Source organism: Monocercomonoides exilis (assembly GCF_001643675.1).
Source record: "Monocercomonoides exilis strain PA203 chromosome Unknown scaffold27-1312184, whole genome shotgun sequence".
Taxonomy (NCBI): domain Eukaryota; phylum Preaxostyla; order Oxymonadida; family Polymastigidae; genus Monocercomonoides; species Monocercomonoides exilis.
In genome coordinates, this window is record NW_027150572.1 from 1,001,292 (window position 1) to 1,019,751 (window position 18,460).

At 34.1% G+C, this 18,460-nt stretch overlaps 4 protein-coding genes across 4 annotated transcripts; 2 read left to right on the forward strand and 2 right to left on the reverse strand.

The window, feature by feature from the left end:
- The first annotated feature begins 104 nt into the window (after nt 1-104).
- On the forward strand, nt 105-2,149 carry MONOS_14697 (uncharacterized protein). The gene is made up of 6 exons (XM_067867521.1): nt 105-157; nt 206-659; nt 721-839; nt 944-1,050; nt 1,391-1,481; nt 1,670-2,149. Exons 2-6 carry the CDS (start codon nt 242-244, stop codon nt 1,739-1,741), a joined length of 807 nt encoding a protein of 268 aa, XP_067726042.1. The 5' UTR covers nt 105-157; nt 206-241; the 3' UTR covers nt 1,742-2,149.
- A 1,842-nt stretch (nt 2,150-3,991) lies between these two features.
- On the reverse strand, nt 3,992-5,760 carry MONOS_14696 (uncharacterized protein; the record flags this gene model as incomplete). The annotated part of the gene is made up of 4 exons (XM_067867520.1): nt 3,992-4,547; nt 4,811-5,026; nt 5,099-5,275; nt 5,492-5,760. 4 exons carry the CDS (start codon nt 5,758-5,760, stop codon nt 3,992-3,994), a joined length of 1,218 nt encoding a protein of 405 aa, XP_067726043.1.
- A 922-nt stretch (nt 5,761-6,682) lies between these two features.
- On the reverse strand, nt 6,683-7,258 carry MONOS_14695 (Peptide methionine sulfoxide reductase msrA; the record flags this gene model as incomplete). The annotated part of the gene is made up of 1 exon (XM_067867519.1): nt 6,683-7,258. The coding sequence occupies one exon, from the start codon at nt 7,256-7,258 to the stop codon at nt 6,683-6,685; it is 576 nt and encodes a 191-aa protein (XP_067726044.1).
- Nucleotides 7,259-13,554: 6,296 nt separating this feature from the next.
- MONOS_8215 (uncharacterized protein) lies at nt 13,555-17,331 on the forward strand (the record flags this gene model as incomplete). Its single annotated transcript, XM_067878606.1, has 2 exons — nt 13,555-16,674; nt 16,726-17,331. 2 exons carry the CDS (start codon nt 13,555-13,557, stop codon nt 17,329-17,331), a joined length of 3,726 nt encoding a protein of 1,241 aa, XP_067726045.1.
- Between the last annotated feature and the right edge of the window lie 1,129 nt (nt 17,332-18,460).

The following is an 18,460-nucleotide window of genomic DNA, read 5'->3' on the forward strand; positions in this document are numbered from 1 at the left end:
ATTTCGAAATTTTCTGCTTATTGATTAACAATTTTACTTTTATAATGTTGGATTTTGGTCAAGTAACAATAATCAAAAAAAGATCAAAAATCGAAGAAAAAGTATTTTTTGAAAATATTTATTTAATTTTTTAACCATTGTATCGTTGCTAAATAATGTTTGATTTTATGTTTCAATGCTGAACTAATTTATAGACAAGTGATAGTTAAATTGATTATTTGATTCTATCTTCTTTTGAGCAATGGCAGACGATTTTTCTGATCTTACACCTACTGTAAGAGAGCTCCGCCCATTTACTGGTAGCTTTTCGCTATCACCTTACACAGAAAGAGGAGCTTTGTTTTCAGGAACTACAGCTTTTGATGAAGATGGTAGCTCGGATTTAACAGTTTTTTCTCGCCCTGCAACTGCTTCATCTTCTGCGACTCATGACCTTCAAACGCTATCAAATACAGTATCACAGCAATCGATAGGAAAATTTTCCGTAACATCTACATTATTTTCTCAAGTGTATAATCCTCCAAGACCAAAAACTGCTCCCTCTCGGCCAAAAGCAAAATCAAAGGCAAATTCAAAAGGAAAGGCTGTAGCTCGGCCGGTCACTACAAGACCAAAAACTTCTGCAAAAAAAGGAGCTGTAAAACCTCCTGCGAGGCCCAGTTTGTCGTATTTTCTCCTTCAATTCAAAAATAATTCAAATTCAATACATTTATTCTTTAGAACCACCAACTCTTGATCTTGCTTTGCTTGTTAGCAAACCTGAATCTTTCACTAACAGAATGAGTATGACCCAAACCAGGTCCATGTCAAGTCCTGAAGGGTTTTCTGAATCTATTTCGGTTTGATTTTTTTTTGATCAAAAATATTTTTGCAAAGGATATCTGAATGCATAATTTTTGTTTTATAAATTAATTCATCTGCTTTTTTATTTCATTTGTTTCAGTCAACAACTCCTCCTTTATCGGCATCTACTCTCCCATCAGAATGTCTTTCGAGAATGGCTGAGAGAGGAATTATAGTAACACAGGAAACTGCAGATATTGTAACAAAGTGTGCAGATTAAAATGAGAAAAGGCTTTATCGGTAAGAGTTAGAGAGGAAATGGTTAATTATTTTTTTAAATAAAAATAAAACCATTGTCAGTGATCATCACCAGTCTTGATTTTTAATTATAAAACATTTTTTCGTAAACTTTGATATGTTGTGTTTCAAATTGTGCTTATGATTTTATATATTAATTTTTATTTTATTTTTCTTTATATTTTATATTTTATATTTTATATTTTATTATTTATTTATTTATTTATTTATTTATTTATTTATTTATTTATTTTGATTAAAAAAATTTTTTTGTTTGCTTTGTTTAATTTTTATCTTCTTTCCATTAAAGGGGACTTTTGACGGAAGACATTCCTTCCACAATGAGTGAACGATTACTTGTTCTTCCTGACTCAATGTTTGGTTGCAAGGTTAAGCCACCAGTTTGTGAAAATAGTAATGTCTTTCGCTTTTTTTTTTTTTTTTTTTTTTTTTTTTAAAATAAAGGAAAACTTTTGATATTTCTTATCAAATGAAAAAATCTTTTCTTTTCTTTTCTTTTCTTGTTTGCATATGTTCATTCATATGTTTTTTTTTTAATTCAATTCTGAAATTTTTAAATTAAAATTAGGAAAAGCCAGCAAAGAAAAAGAAGAAGAAGAAGGGAAAGGGAAAGGGCAAAAAGGGAAAGAAGAAGAAATAAAATTATTTCGTTTAGTTTTCGTTCATTTGTGTTTATGACAAATCCTCTGACTTTTTTTATGCACCCAAAAATTTATCTGACTTCATCAAAATTATCTCGTTGTTGTAATTTTTAAAGGAGATAATTTTGCATTCTTTGATCTTTCTATTTTGTTGAAATTTTTTAAATTATTTCAAAGTCATTTCAATTCATAATTTTTTTTTTTTATTTATTTCATTTTGTACATGTCTTTCATCAACTATTGCCTTTGTGATATGTTGAGTCATATTTTTAGTCAAATGAGATTCAATTTTTTAAGTAAAGAATAATGTTGTGTGTTTTCTCGTTCATTTCTCTGTTTTGCACATCCCCTTCAATTCTGAGACATGTGAAGTTTTTTTATTAATTCAGCACTATTCTGCAAAAGAGAGGAAGTCTAAATATATTTTCTTCAATTTTTTCCCTTTTTTTCATTCATCTTTTTTTTTTTTTAATATTCTTCTTCCTCTTTTTATAATTGCATTTAATGAACGCGTTTGTAAAAAATTAGCTTCGCTTGACGTTTATTTTCGTTCTTTTTCTTTCTTTCTTTCTTTCTTTTTTTCATTTAGAGAAATTGCTTTTTACTTTTTTTTTTTTTTTTTTTTTTTTTTTTTTTTTTTTTTTTTTTTCCCGATATTACAAAATGTATTAATTTCTATTTCTCGCGTTTTCCAGGAAAATTGGAAAGACATTTTATTTTTTGGAAATAAATTCGCAATAGATGAATTGTGAATTGATTTTTTTCATTTGAATAAATACAATTTATATAAATGAACTGGGTTTTTCTTAAATGAAGTCATGTTATTTAAGATGGTTGAAGTGACACTTGAATAAAGTGCGATACACTTAAATAAATAATTCATGAAAAAATAGTGAACACTTATTATAATATTTTTGTGTTTTATCTTTCACTTTATCAACAAAAAAATTGGGAAATTCATAAAAACTGAGATTTTTCTTTTTTCTTTAACATTATTTGATATATGTTTGAAGAAGCTATAATAAAACAAATACAGCGTGAAATGAATGTAATTATCGTTTTGTTCTCATTATTCGGTTCTTTTCTGACTTTTTTATTTTTTATTTGATCATCGAATAATTTTGTATCTTAAACAAAAATGTGCTTCTATTGATGTTCGTGGAGATATCTTCCACCAAGAAATTCAATATCTCTGAAGCGCACAGCTGAATTCGCAGGTTAATGCAGCTTTCTCCTTCGTAGCTTTCTCCATTATGTGAATATATTCAATTTTTATTTATTGATATCTTTCTCGAAGCTACTCAAATTTCTTCTTCATTGCATTCTTCTCCGCTCTCCACCATTACTGGTCTGTTGATTTCTTTGTCGTTCCCATTCAAATGCCTTCGGATGCTTCGATATTATATCATATACTATCTCCTTGTATTTTCTAGCTTCTTCTTTTGCACTTCTCCATCAAATAGTTGCAATGATAAATGCAATCAGAACAATTAATAATGTCACAACGAATTAAATGATTTCAATTAATGCCAAAGATAATTTTCCTTCTTTTCCTCCTTCAACAATTCTTTCATCTCCTTTTGATTGATGCTTTCATCTGTTTTTCAGAATGAATGAATCAGTTGAGGCTAGAAATTCAGTCCTTCCAAATAAGATCTTTACTGACACTTCTGTTGCCTCAAACGCAGTTGTAACAATTGAGGCTGGAATAGCTGTGTGAAACTCTGTTTCACCTGCAAACTCCTCTGACTGCAGCGGATACGACTGGAGATTGTGAACCGAACCATCGAATTAGTCAACCTGGAGAGCCAAGCCACAGGGCAGGAGCAAGGATCCAGTAAGATCAATGGCAAGGGTACTGCCTTGCAGGCGAGACTTCACTGAAGCCAGCTGTGGAATGAAAAGCACTGATTCTCTTTCTCAGGCCAAGCCGACGAGGGCACAATTGTTGTTTGCAATTTACATGAAAGTGTTCGGAAGAAAGCCATCACTTCCTTTCGGGCTTTGAATGTCCAGCAGCACATAGCCAGAGCATGCGATGCTACTCCTTACGGATAGATGGCCAGCTTCGTTCGGGCTGTTATTAGCAAACAATATAAATAGCGTGGAGATGCTTCCACCAGAGATCGACAGTCATCTCTTGGACAAATTGGTTATTGTGGTGTCTTTAATTGCTACCGAGCAATTGAGAAGATCAACCATCGATCCGCCCCACTGGTACAGCTCTTTTGATCGCTTGTCGTTCGTTCTCAGATCTGGCGCGCTTGATGCTCCGTCAAATACGCACACGAAGACACGTGAGTATATTTCAAATCAACAAACACTGAAATGCAACCTTTTTCAGTGTGCGAAGCACACTTCTTGTCTGAGCAGTTCTCCAATTCCAGCAACAAGGACGAAGTTAAAGATGCAAAACAGCACAGGATAAGCGAATCTCGGGCAACATTTTGATATGATGACTGCTTCAGCCGGAATGTTGAAGCATTTGATGCCACGCTCACTGCACACCCATCACCAAGTGCTGTATTTGAAATAGCCAAGAAATTCATCTCAACATCCGAATCTTGGCATTCAACAGAAACCAACGATTCACTTGAAATGCGAGTATCAACAAATTCCAAATGAATGCCCTGGATGTTTGAATGCCCTCCCGAACCGTCTGATGATAACACAATCATGTTTGACCGCTCCGAGTGCCTCTTGTCTGAATGTTCTGGAGCTGACAGTCTTTGCAGTTGTGAAGAATGTGGCCTGATCACTGAGAGCTGCAATTGAATGTATGCAACTGCAATATGGACAGCTTTGCTAGATTGCGGAAGTCCAACAACACACCAGAGTTCACATCAGTGAAATTCAGAAATGCACACGAGAAATATTGCCCACGACTTGCTGCCAGACATGAAGAACTGAGACAGAGGACAGCAAAAGTGCAGCCAGACATCGTCAATCTTCCACCGCTCATTTCAACAATCGAGCAATTCAGTTCAATTTAAGAGTTTCCATCAGAAGCTTCTTGAGTAAATATTGTGCTTGCAATTAGCAGGTCTCCGTCAGCAAGAGACAAAAACCTCAAATGTGGAGAAGATAAAGCATTCCCAAACAGAATCGTCAGAAGCTCCACTTTCTCTCTGGATGCACACGTGAGAAGGCTATTCATCCTGCTCTCAATGCTCCTGTTCAGGAGGACTGTCCCTCTGTCTCTTTCCTGCTCCAGCGACTTGATCCAGACATCATGGATGCTTGCTTCTCCAGAGACCAGAGAAATCTCGTCAACGAGCAAGTTGCTGTAAACAGAAGGAAGGATGTGAGACAATGCAATATTCAAGGAAGAGCAGGGCACAATGTTAGCTCCGCACTGGAGTGAATCTGAGGTGTTGTCGGCTGAAGAAGAGGCAAATATTGTCTCACTCTGATACACAATCACGAGGAGCAAGATCTCTTGCTCGTCAGCATAGTTTTGTGCAGTGCATCCCCAAATGGCGAGCTCCTGGTTGTATGGTGGCCTGAAGTCGAGCTGGAAGAGCTCGCTCCTTCTTTGGGATTCCACATTGGAGCATCTCACACATATGTCTCTTCCTCTGAAAGCCTTGTTCTCCAAGAATGTGATATTTTTGAAGAGGAAAGGCATCGCGCTATCGCCTGTAATTGATGAGCAATCCAGAAATATTTCGCCTCATCTTCCAGTCGCAGAGCAGAAGCACTCCGAGATTGTGGATAAAGTGCAGTGATACAATGCTTCTTCATTTAACCTCATGGTCATGCATCCTCCGCTCTCACTTTGGCTGCTTCCACAGTTCTTTATGGACGTGTTTTGGGCAGACACGCTAAAAGGCTGGCTGCCAGAGGAGCTGATGATGGAGGGTTCAGAAGGAGTGCTTTGAAGAAGAAAATGGAGTGTGCAACATTTCAGCTGAACCGTAAGACTGCCGCCTTCATTCAATTCCTGTGGATCATCTTGAGATTTTCCATTTTTCAGCACTGCCACAATTCCTTTGACCATCAGCTCCATATCGTTCATCAAGACATTCGTCAAGTTAACGCTACTTCCTTACGATGCATTGAGTATGAAATCTCTGGCTTTGATGGATTTGAATAAGCGGTTCGATAATTTGCACGTTCCAGACAGACAGGAGACGATGCAACAAGGAATGTCTTCTCGAGAAGCGCAGGCAAATAGCAAGAGAAAGACGATTGAATTTCGTTCATTATTCAATGAAATAATGAAGATTCGTTTATTTGTTTTTTTATTTTTATTATTAAAAATCTTACACAGTTATTAGGTTATGATTTTTTTCCAGTTTTCAAATGTTATAGGCTCAAGAAGAGCTGAAATAAAGTTGTTTGCGCATATATTGACACAATCCAATTCATTATTCAGAATTATTTCAATTTTCTGATTATGCACAAATAAAAAATTACTTTTCATTTCATAATTCATGAAATTCTTCTTTTTACCATTTTTTTTACATTGCAAAAACATGCGGATAACCTTGTTTGAAGGTCAAATAATCGATGAATATGTTGAAGATGTATTTTGAATCATGTATTGGTGAAATAGAATTTTGACAGTTTTTCTGATTTTTTGATCCTTTTGATCCTTGAAGGAATTTGTTGAAAACAACAAAAATCATTCACAAAACAACATTAACAATATACAAATGATATTTGTTTGTTTTTGCAATCAATTTTTTATACATTTAAAATACTTGTTTTTTAAATTAATTTTCGTAACTCAAATAAACTCAGTCTATCTTAAATGAACTCAGTTTATTCAAATAAACCCGATCTATTCGAATAAACACGAGTTCATTTGAATAAACCTAGTTTATTTGAATGAAAAAAATCTATTCAAAATTCATCTAATGAATGGTGAATAGCATTCTTTAAATTCAATTAATATAATTCGCTGCTTATTGATTTGTTGAGAAACACTTTGCAAATCAATCCCTTTTCACTTGCAAGCAAACACCTGTACCAGCTAAAGAACAGTAGCCATCGGGATTTTTGAAAAGATATTGCTGATGTTCTTTGTGCGCAAAGAAAAATGGCTGAGCTGGTAATATTTCTGTTGTTATCAACCTCTCGCAATGATCATCTTTCAATGCTTTTTGATAAATTTCACGGGTTTCAAGCGCAAGTTTTTGCTGCTCTGGAGTTGTGTAAAAAATGACTGATCTGTACTGTGATCCAATGTCTGCATGTTGCCTCATTCCTTGAGTTGGATCATGATTTTCCCAAAATAATTTGAGCAATGACGAATAACTGATAACCTCAGGATCATAAACAATGCGAACAGTTTCTGCGTGCTGCGTTTTTCCTGTACAGACTTCTTTATATGTTGGATTTTTGGTAATTCCTCCGCAAAAGCCCACAGCCGTGCTGAAAACTCCTTCTTTCTTCCAGAATAAAGATTCTGCTCCCCAATAGCACCCCATCGCGAAATACGCTTCGCTCATCCCGTGTGGAACCTCTGCAATAGCGTGTCCATTTACAGCATGAATAAATGGATCTTGCATTGAAAAAGCAATCAATCTTTAGTATTTTTCAGAAATTTTAATTATGTAATGTTAACTATTGCATGCATGATTCTATTTTATCAAATAAATTTAAAATACTGATTGCTATGCTGCTAATGCGGATATGAAGAAAGACTTTTCGAAAGTGATATTTTCAAATAATGAGTATGGGCACTGAAAAGCATTCGCTGAAGATGTGATGTCGACAATGAAAAAGTGAAATTCAATTGAAATAAAATTTATAATTTTAAGAATGGTTGTTTATTCAAAAAAAAAGTGTGTTTATTTTACTGAAAGAATTGGTTCAGATTTTGACTGGATTATTCCAAATATTTGATTGAAATCAGGGCAAGTCACAACTTTAAGTAACATTCAGAAACTCGTTTTTTTTCGGATTTTTTGTGATAGAATGATTTAATATTAAAAAATAAAACATGCTAGGGGTGAATTTTCCATTTTTAGAATACTTTTTTTTCGATGAAAAAAATTAAATTTTCGAAAATATTATGGTTATGATCAAACAAATTATTAATAATTTAAATAAAAATCAACTTTTTTAAAGAATTATTTTCATAAATTTTATATAATTCTTAGCTTTCTTTTTTTATTATATAAAAAGAAAATAACATAAGTTCTCAATTTATTTTTATATGAATTTTTTTCTCATTTCATCTTGCGCAATTATTAAAACACACGTTTTTTGTGTGTGAAAAAGTGATTTATAGATTAAAACCCTAACCCTATAATAAAAATATGAACAAAAATAAAACGCAAACCTTAAAACCTAATATTTCGATTCGAAGGAAAACCCTAAAGCAGAACGAAATCCAAGAAGTTCATTTTCACTACCTTTTTTTCCTTACAAACTAACAAAACATTCAAATATGAACTTCAAACATCTTTAATTCACTTCATTTAAATGGAAAGATTTTTTCAAACAAATCAATTTGTACCAAACTATGTAATTTCTAAAAATCGTTCAGTTTTCAAATTTAAATTATTAGAAATTTGTTTGATCAAAACCATAATATTTTCGAAAATTTGATTTTTTTCCTTGAAAAAAAGTATTCTAAAAATGGAAAATTCACCCCTAGCATGTTTTATTTTTTAATATTAAATCATTCTATCACAAAAAATCCGAAAAAAAACGAGTTTCTGAATGTTACTCAAAGTTGTGATTAACCTAATAGATATCTCTTTTTAGGGCTTTCTCTTTCTCTTCAAAAGTTCAGCGAAATTTCAGAAAAGGATGTGAAAGCTGTGGGAATGAGCTCAAATTTGAAAATATAAGAGAAAAGAACAGGGTGAGTTATTTATCGTACCCCTTTTTATATCGGGACCTATTTTTTGACTCTCCAGAGCACTTTAAAAAAAAAATAAAATAACAGGAAACCTTCTTAATGCTTTTATTTATAATTCCTGAAAATATTTTAATATTTTTAATTTTTGTGAAAAACTCTGGTATTTTTTGTTTTATTTTTAATGTCAAAGACTTGCTCATATTTTCAAGAGTTATTTGTTTAAAGTGTTCTGAGTCGTGTCATTGTTAATAAACTTCACATTTTTATGTTTTGTTATTTCATATTTAAAACACTTCCTTTTTTTTATTATTTTTTGCATTTCACAAAATATCAATAAAAAAAGATAAAATAGGAAAGTCGATGATTGCCGTGCAGGGGAAAATTCGGACTTTCAAGCTTTTTTTGCACAAAGCACAAAATAATTGCTTCACTCATAACTTTATTTGACTTTCTCAGATTTTGAAAAAATTTCGGTTTTAATATCCGTAAACAGGCATCGTTGAAATCAATCCAAAAAACATTGTGTCATTTCACGAATTTCAAAAAATGGGCTCATTTTCATTGTGTTTTTTGTTCTCAAAAAGTTAACGAAAAGTGCATAATTTTTCAAAGAAAATGCTTGTATCAAAATACTTTGCCAAATATTATTATATTTTCTAATAAAAAACAACGATGATTTCTTATTGCAACGAAACTGCGAAGACCACTTGTTCCACATATTTTATTTCCCCGAACATTTGAGCATAAATATTGTATATGATTTTCTTTTGTTGGAGAGCCATCAGTGTTTGAAGAAAAAAATGAAATCCATATTTGATTATTGATGAACTTTAAAGATATTCCTGTCAAATATTCATAGTTTTTCTTTGGGTGCTTGTAAACTTTTTAAAAAAATAATCAAAGCAAAAAAACATGAAAAAATTTAGTAACATCACACTTGCTCCTTTTTCGTATGATCCCATTTGCTCCAGTTTTAGAAAACAGCATCCGTGTTTGTTCAATTCTTCCAATATTCTTGCAAAAGCCAGTTTCTGATAAAGCAACACAAAAAATCATGCTTCAATTATCAAAACAAATGAAGCAAGAAATAAAACGCACAAACTATTTGATTATCCACTAAGGCATTCTGTAATTCACTTAAAAGATTTTCACATTCAAGCATGTTTGGTGTCTACATAATAATTTGTCAAAGTCAAAAAAAGATCGACCAGTCTGTGACTTGGGCAATTACCAAAAAACTTATCCGGTCAAAACACATATACGGATGCTTTTTTACAAAAATTAAAATTATTGATCATGATATATTCAATAAGAATTCTTTATCTTTTTATCTTGATTTTTTTTTTTCATTTTGAAATAATAAAGTGCATGAAAAATGAACTGTTAAACTGATGAATTATTTAAATAGAATAAAACTGTATTTTGACTTCAATCATTTTCAAAGTTAGTCAATAGCATATTTTCTTAAGTCAAAAGTCTGAAGTCACCCAGGCTTTCTCAGAACACTTTAAACAAATAACTCTTGAAAATATGAGCAAGTCTTTGACATTAAAAATAAAACAAAAAATACCAGAGTTTTTCACAAAAATTAAAAATATTAAAATATTTTCAGGAATTATAAATAAAAGCATTAAGAAGGTTTCCTGTTATTTTATTTTTTTTTTAAAGTGCTCTGGAGAGTCAAAAAATATGTCCCGATATAAAAAGGGGTGCGATAAATTGCTGACACAATAGGGTCAACTATTTGATGGGACTTTTTCCCTTATTGGCACTTTTTTGTTTTTGACTGCCAACTTTCAACAAACGTTGATTGGCTTTTTTAACTTTTATACAATGTTCTAACAACTTTTTAACAATTCATTACTAGTTTGTTTTATTATTTTTGTTTGTTTCTCACTGAGTTATAGCGTTTTTTTATATTTTTAAAAGTCACTTTTCACAATGAACCAAGCTTTACCAAAAAATGTGAAATACAGTTTCATAAACTGTAAACATTTATCTATTTGTATTTTAAATTTCAATTTCCACATGTGTAATTTTTTTTGAAAAGTCGCAAATGTTTAATTTTCAAATATATCAAAAATTTCATATTTTGCTCAAATTACTGTTTCAGTTCACAAATCTCCTCAAGAATGTTTGAAATGGCATTTTCAAGAAATAGATTCCATTTAAGTGAAGTTTGATATTTGTTTACAAAATATTTAACAAAATATGAAAATTTTGATTTATTTGAAAATTAAACATTTGCGACTTTTCAAAAAAAATTACACATTGTGGAAATTGAAATTTAAAATACAAATAGATAAATGTTTACAGTTTATGAAACTGTATTTCACATTTTTTGGTAAAGCTTGGTTCATTGTGAAAAGTGACTTTTAAAAATATAAAAAAACGCTATAACTCAGTGAGAAACAAACAAAAATAATAAAACAAACTAGTAATGAATTGTTAAAAAGTTGTTAGAACATTGTATAAAAGTTAAAAAAGCCAATCAACGTTTGTTGAAAGTTGGCAGTCAAAAACAAAAAAGTGCCAATAAGGGAAAAAGTCCCATCAAATAGTTGACCCTATCAATAATGCCTGTTTGTTGAATTTTTTATTAAGTTTATATTGAAATGCAAGAAAGTTCTATTAAGTTATGAAGTTAGCAATATTTTTTATGATTAATGCTTAAAAGACTCGAAAATTAAAATTTAAACACAATTTAAGGGAATCGTTTTCATCTGATTTCTTTTTGCAAAAGGAATTTTTTGAAGCACAGTTACACAAGAAGGCAAAGTGATTACTGCAGTTCCATATGTTTGATGATGTTATTTAGATATTTTTATTCAGAATATTGTTTTGTTGAACGCAATGAACATTTCAATATCAAAAACAAAACAAAAACAGTGTTTTTGTTTGAAGACCGAAAATATATGAGATTTAATCAATTATCATCCAACTTCTTAACAATCCATTATCACCCATCAAAATCATTTGAAAGGAAAAAAAAAATTCAATAGTTGATGAAACGACAAAAGAATCCAATATAAATTCAAGAATAAGTGAATTGGAAGTGAACATTGACCAGGATGTCTGAGAAAAGCACCAGGTGCACAACTGCTTCTTGAGGGAGATTATTTCTAACAACTCGTCTTCCATCAATCTCTTTTACAGTCTCCATGGAAATAACAACCTACAAAACATGTATCTTTATGAAAAAAAATAACTTCTCATATTTTACATCAATAATAATTCAATTATTTCAATCAGAAAAAAAAAAATCCATTTTCAATTGTATTCCATTTCTTGTATTCTTATGAATCGAATGACATGTGAAAAAACAAAAGAAACAACAAATCATCACATTTTTAATCTACAAGTCATGCTTCAAAACATCTTTCACAATTGCTGTGCATTCATCGTGCTCAATTTCTTCAAACACAAAATTCTCTCAATCAAAAACTTATCACTTGCCCTTCCATCAAAACAGAATGAGCATTCTTTCAATCTTTTTGGTACTGAAAAAAAGAACAGAAACCCAGAAAAGCTGCAATTCGAATGGCATTTCACAACAATAGTCGGCTTCCTGCAAAACGAGTGATGTAATCTGGCTTCCCCAAGCAGCTCCACAACATTCAACAGCCCCCGAGCCATCCATTCAGCAAACTGCTTAAATTCAACTTCATCAAAACTGTCAATGGAAAAAGAAGTTCCAAGTATTCCACAAGCTTTTTGCATTTATGATATTCATTCCACCTTTCCCCCTTTCCACTCCACTCATATTGGTTGCTCTTCCAACTCTCTTGTGTCCAACTGTCAGTCAAGCTGTGCCGAATACAGATGCTCTTGAAGGATTTTCATTGTTTTTGCAACCTTCTTTATTCCACTTCTTTTACCTCAATCCTGATTAAAATAAAGAAAAATTTTCAAATTAAAAATTCAAAAAAGATAATAAGTTCATACTGTGATTCCTTCTGTTTCTCTTAAGCACAGAAAAGATATTTCGGTTTCCTTTTGCCTTTCCTCATTCTCCTCTTTCTTCCAAGAAACTTTCAAACACCAAAACACAAAAAAATATCAGTCCTTCTGCTGATACAATGTGCGAATTTGCATCTGATAATGAACAGAATACCTATTGTTCAATCAACCAACAAAGTGCCTTTTCAGCCATTCCTTCTTCTTTCAAAAGGCTTTTTCAAGCCAATCTTCTTCCCAAACTTGCCTCAATAAGAGCTCAAACAAAACAATTTCTTTCAGCATCTCAGCAAAAAAATGCTCCTGCAGCAACAGTACTATTAAAGGTACTTTTCCAATGAACTGCAACTTCTTTCAGCAGCAGCCACAGAAATACCACAAACAACTGAGAAAAATCCATTCAATCCGTTTTCTTCCATTCCACCTGCGATTTCCACCTATCTTCTGCTCCAGATCTTCCACTCCCCCAAATGGCTACATAAACAAAAGCATAAACTTCAACAATGTCCTCTGAAAAACAAAATAATTCTAAAAATATTCCAAACCCAAACAACCCAAAACACACCTTCTGAAAACTCCCGTCCACGAAACAACACATCCCTCAAGCTCCACTGGTACGAATAAGCAGACGTATCCCAAAACATTCCGCACAATAATCATCAAAAAAGATGGCACAAAAATATCGATTTTTCATCTGTTCCTTCGTGAGCATTGCATGTCTCAAAAAAATCTCCCTCTTCCCATCAGCAATAAAATACAGTCCGTTTGCACGTCTACAAGAAATTAGCTTGCACACATGCAGCATCAGTCTCCCAGCCGATAAAACATTTCTGGCAAATCTTTTTTATGGAACATAATTATTCCGATTTTTCCTTTTCTCCTCCAACCATTGCATATGCATTATTTTAGTATTTGCGGTTAAAAATTGTATTCACAAAGATTCTGTAATCTTTGAACAACCTTTATATGTTCCTTGAATTATACATTGTATACGTGAATTGATCATATTTTGTTAAAAAGACTGATAAATCGGTTTTAATGAAAGGAATTATTTTAGCAATATTTATTGCATTTTCTGTTCTGATTCAAAGCAGTGCGCAGGATGCTCCAGTTGTGGAAGCGTTTGTCAAAAGCGGGGCAACTGATGGAGATGGAAAGTCATTTAATAGTCCGAAGAATTCTTTATCAGGAGCGTATGGATTGCTTACTGAAGCAGAAGAAGGTGAACTCACAATAAAAGTTATAAAAGCAGATGAAGGAACCGCAGCTCTGAAACCAGATGCAATTATATTTGATAAAACGTCTGGAATCTCGATTGAAGGAGTTGGAAATTCAGCGGATACAAATGAGAAAGTTGAGATTGATTGTGATGAAAAAACAGGAAGCGATTTATTCACGTGCAAGAATAAAGTTTCGTTCAAATATTTGATTTTTGATATCTCAGCAGCACCAGAACAAGAAATAGGAGAATTCGAATCAAATACAGAACCATTCGCGCTCATCCATGCTGTTGCAGGATCAACATCACTTACAATTTCAAACTGCGATTTTGTTGGACCAACAAGTGCAGAAACTGTTGGAATTCATCTTGTGAAAGTGAGCGCAGGAACATTTATAATGAATCAGGTTGAATGCATTCATGCTGAGACAGCGATTTCATTCACTGTTACTCCATTTTTGGTTGAAGGAGCAACAACAGTTTCATTGACATCGTTAACATTGAGCAAGATTACATCAAGCTCAAGTGCTGTGATGAAAATGTCAAGCACAAATAAAATTGAGGTTTCATTGGACAGCTGCACATTTACAGATTGCTCTTCAAGCGACACAACAAGCGGAGCACTTTATGTTGAAAGCGCTTCGGAAGATAGCACATTTACGATTGGAAATACTGGCCCAACAACATTTACCTCATGCACATGCGAAAATGGGAAATCAGGCGGAATCTATTTGAATTTGAAAAACACTGCAGCTGATAAATTTACTTGGCCAGAAACAGGAACCAATTTGGCATTTTCTGGATGCACAGCAGGAGAAGGCAATTCAGTCAAGAATACAGGATTGTATTTGGATGTTCCAGTTGGAATTCATAGAGAGATAGCAGCAGCTATGAAAAGCAGTTTTGCGGCAGATTACAAAGTCGAAACAAACAAATGGTTTGTTGCTGCCAAAAAAGATAGCAACGCTGATGTTGACTTTGTGACAAAATTCATTGATTTGCACACCATTGCGTTTGCTAAAAAAGGAGGAAATAATTTGGGGACGGAATATGGAAAACCAGCCGGGTCGATAGGAGAAGCGTACGATTTGTTGAAAGAGGGAACAAATTCAGGAGGATATCAAATAAAAGTTATCAAAGATGACAATGCGTTGGAGGTCAACGCAATTACGTTGGAGAAAGAATCGCCAATTACGATTGAAGGAATTACAAATGCAGAAGGAACAAATGGGAAAGTTGAGATTGACTGCGATGCAAAATCAAATAGTGATCTATTCACGTGCAAACAAACAGTGACATTCAGTTATTTGATATTCAACTTCCCAACAACATTAACACAAAATGCAGGTGAATCGAGAACAAATACAGGAACACTCGCGCTTATCCATGCTGTTGCAGAATCAACATCACTTACAATTTCAAACTGCGACTTTGTTCGACCAGCAACAGGAGAAATTGGAATTCATCTTGTGAAAGTTAGCGCAGGCTCATTGAAAATAGATACTTTTGAGTGCGCCGATGAAACGAATACTGCAACATTTTCGGTGACACCATTTTTGGTGGATGGAGCATCGACAGTTTCATTGACATCGTTGGATTTGAAGAAGATTACCTCTTCCACAAGTTCTGTGATGAAAATTGTTGGAAAAACTGATGCAGCTGTTTCAGTGTCATTGGATAGCTGCACATTTACAGATTGCTCTTCAAGCGACACAACAAGCGGAGCACTTTATGTTGAAAGCGAAAAAGAGGACAGCACATTTACGATTGGAAACACAGGCCCTACAACATTTACCACATGCACATGTGCGAATGGGAAATCAGGAGCTGTCTATTTGAAGATGACGGGAATTACCGAAGCTTCCAAATTGAAATGGCCAACAGCGAAAGATAATTTGGTGTTCACTGGCTGCACAATTGGAACAGAAAATTCGATCAAGAATACAGGATTATATTTGGAAGTGCAATTTGGACTACATGAGGAGATAGCAGCAGAGATGAAAAGCAGTTTTGCAGCCGATTACACACTCGAAAATAATCGATGGTTTGTTGCAGCTAAAGAAACCGAAGACAAAGATGTTGATTTCACAATAAAATATTTTGATCCTCCGATTGTGTATGTCAAAAGTGGAGCGACTGATGGAGATGGAACAACCTTTGAAAGACCTGTTGGAAGCTTGAAAGGAGCATATGATTTGCTTGAAAACAAAAATGAAGACGAGCTAACAATAAAAGTGATAAAGCATGATGAAGGAAAGGAAGCTCTTAAAGCTGAAGCAATTACATTTGACAAAGCATCAGGAATCACGATTGCGGGTGTACAAAAAACTGATAATGCAGAAAGCGAATCGGAAGTTACGATCGATTGCGATGTAAAATCAGGAAGCGATCTGTTCACGTGCAAGAAGAAAGTTGAGTTCAGGAGCCTTGCTTTCAGCTTCCCAATTTCGTTGGATACACCCACTGAACCCACTGAACCCACTGAACCAGAACAACCAAAGAATGATGGTCCAACAGTGACAGCCACAGGACCATTTGCATTGATGGTTACAGAAGGTGCAGATGCAGAATTGAGCATTGTGAACTGCAGATTTGTTCGACCAGCCACTTCTGATAAACTTGGGATGCTTTCAAATGCAGGTGAAGAAACAGTTGGAATCCATCTTGTGAAAGTGAGTGCAGGCTCATTGACGATGAATGGAGTTAAATGCGAGGGAGGCGAAAGTGCAATTTCATTCGCAGCAACACCGTTTTTGGTTGAAGGAGCAAAGGAAGTTGTGATTGAAGATGTGGAAGTGAAGAAGGTGGAAGTGAAAGAGGGAGCAGCGATAAGCATCAAAGATGGAATGAAAGGAGAGGGAAAAGCGAGCAAAAAGAATGAAGTGACAGAAGAGATAAAAGGGACGATTATTGTTGTTGAAGGGCTGAAGATGGAAGAGGTGAAGTCGAAGAGTGGGAATACAGCAGGGGTGGAGATAGTGATGGGAGAGGAGAATTCGAAGGTAAGGATGGGAAGGGCAAAGGCATGCACATTCAAGGAGTGCAAGGCAGAAAACGGGAAGTCGGGTGCGATATATATTGAGATGAAGCATGTGAGTGGGAATCTTGAGCTTCCAGGAGAGAACAAATTGGAGATTGATGGGACGAACAGCGGGAAAGGAACATCAGGAGCATCGTTGTGCATTGTGGCTCCAGATTTTGACTCATTCAGCAAGCAGGACAATGCATTTGAGTTTGCAAAGAACTACGATGAAGGGAATGCAGGGTGGGTTGTTGGGGCAGCAGATGTCAATGCTGAGCCAGAGGATGTGTACGAGAAGTATCTGAAGGGGAAGGAACCCGAACCCGAACCCGAACCCGAACCTGAACCTGAACCTGAACCAGAGCCACAGCCGCAGCCAGATCCAGGGAAGAAAGACAAACCAAAGACAAACACAGGAGTGATTGTTGTGGCAGTTGTGGTGCCGATTGTGTTTGTGATTGCAGTGGTGGTGATAGTGATTGTGGTGGTGGTGGTTGTGAAGAAGAGAAGATCGAAGAAGAACTCGGATGATGATGATGATGACAAGGAACAGGAGATGAGCAACCATGTGTAAGAGAGATGGTGTTAGAAAAGGGAAGAAAGAGAGAAAGAGGAAGGAGAGAAAGATGGAAGAGAAAAAGAGAGAAAGGGAAAGAAGTTAGGAAGGGTGAAGAGTTATTCTTGAATTTTTATTAATATTTTCATTTTCGCAATTGATTATGCACTTGTAATCATTTGACATACACTTTGCATTTTGCATTTTTTACATTTTGCATAATTTGCCGTTCACTATATTGTTGCTTTTGGTGAAAGGAAATACATATGTATATGTATATATGTATTTATGTTTGTATATGTACACTATTCTATTCATTTGTCATTCACTATTTTCAGAAAAGCCTTGGGAAGAGCTTGAAGGTGGAGGAGAGGATGGAGAGAGAGAAAGGCTTTGGATATTTGTGATGGTTGAAAGATTATTAGATGTTTTTATGATGTTTTGATTTGTCCATTTTGATGGAAGGTTTAACTCGACTTTTACAATTATTTTTTTATTTTTGAAGTTATAACTTGATTTTATCGTTATTTATATTTTTATTTATTTTTTTATTTATTTTTATTTTTGTTCATTTGTTCCATTGTTTTTTGATTTTCGCTTTTGACGTGTTCAGGAGAAAGCGCCTTCCATTCAGCAGGAAAGCTGCAAAGTCCTCCCTCTGCTGAATTGGATATATTTGCCCTTTTTTTTTCATTTTTTCATTTTTCATATATTTGACTGTTGCATCAATCAAAGTGAAATGATTTGGATGCTTTGTTTTGCAGCTCACTTTGTTTGGGGCACAGGAATTTGTTCAGATGAACAAGAATAAAAACATGAAAAACAAAACAATTCCATTTTTTTATTTAAAAGAGAGAGCTAATCCCCCCAAGTTTGATGCTGCAAAAGCAGCTTCTTCAGAAAACAAAAGAAAATAACAAGAAAGCAGCTGAAATGAAGTAGAGGAAGGAAGTGAAGACAAGATGGATCTGAATGATGCAAAAGTGGTTTCAGATCTTTCTTTTTCTCCCCACTTCACACTCCTCAAGACAAACAAAGATCCCTGCTGATTGCTGATCCAGCGTTTGCTTCATTCCTCTTTCCTCTTTCCTCTTCTTCGCCTTTCGGCCAAATCTATCAGCTGCTCCAACGTAAGTATCCTTTCTGA

Coding starts and splice junctions, on each gene's coding strand:
- MONOS_14697 (XM_067867521.1), top strand. CDS start 242: ATGGCAGACGATTTTTCTGATCTTACACCTACTGTAAGAGAGCTCCGC. Junction 1,051..1,390: donor ACTGCAGATATTGTAACAAA/GTGTGCAGATTA, acceptor TTTCCATTAAAG/GGGACTTTTGACGGAAGACA. Junction 1,482..1,669: donor GTTGCAAGGTTAAGCCACCA/GTTTGTGAAAAT, acceptor AATTAAAATTAG/GAAAAGCCAGCAAAGAAAAA.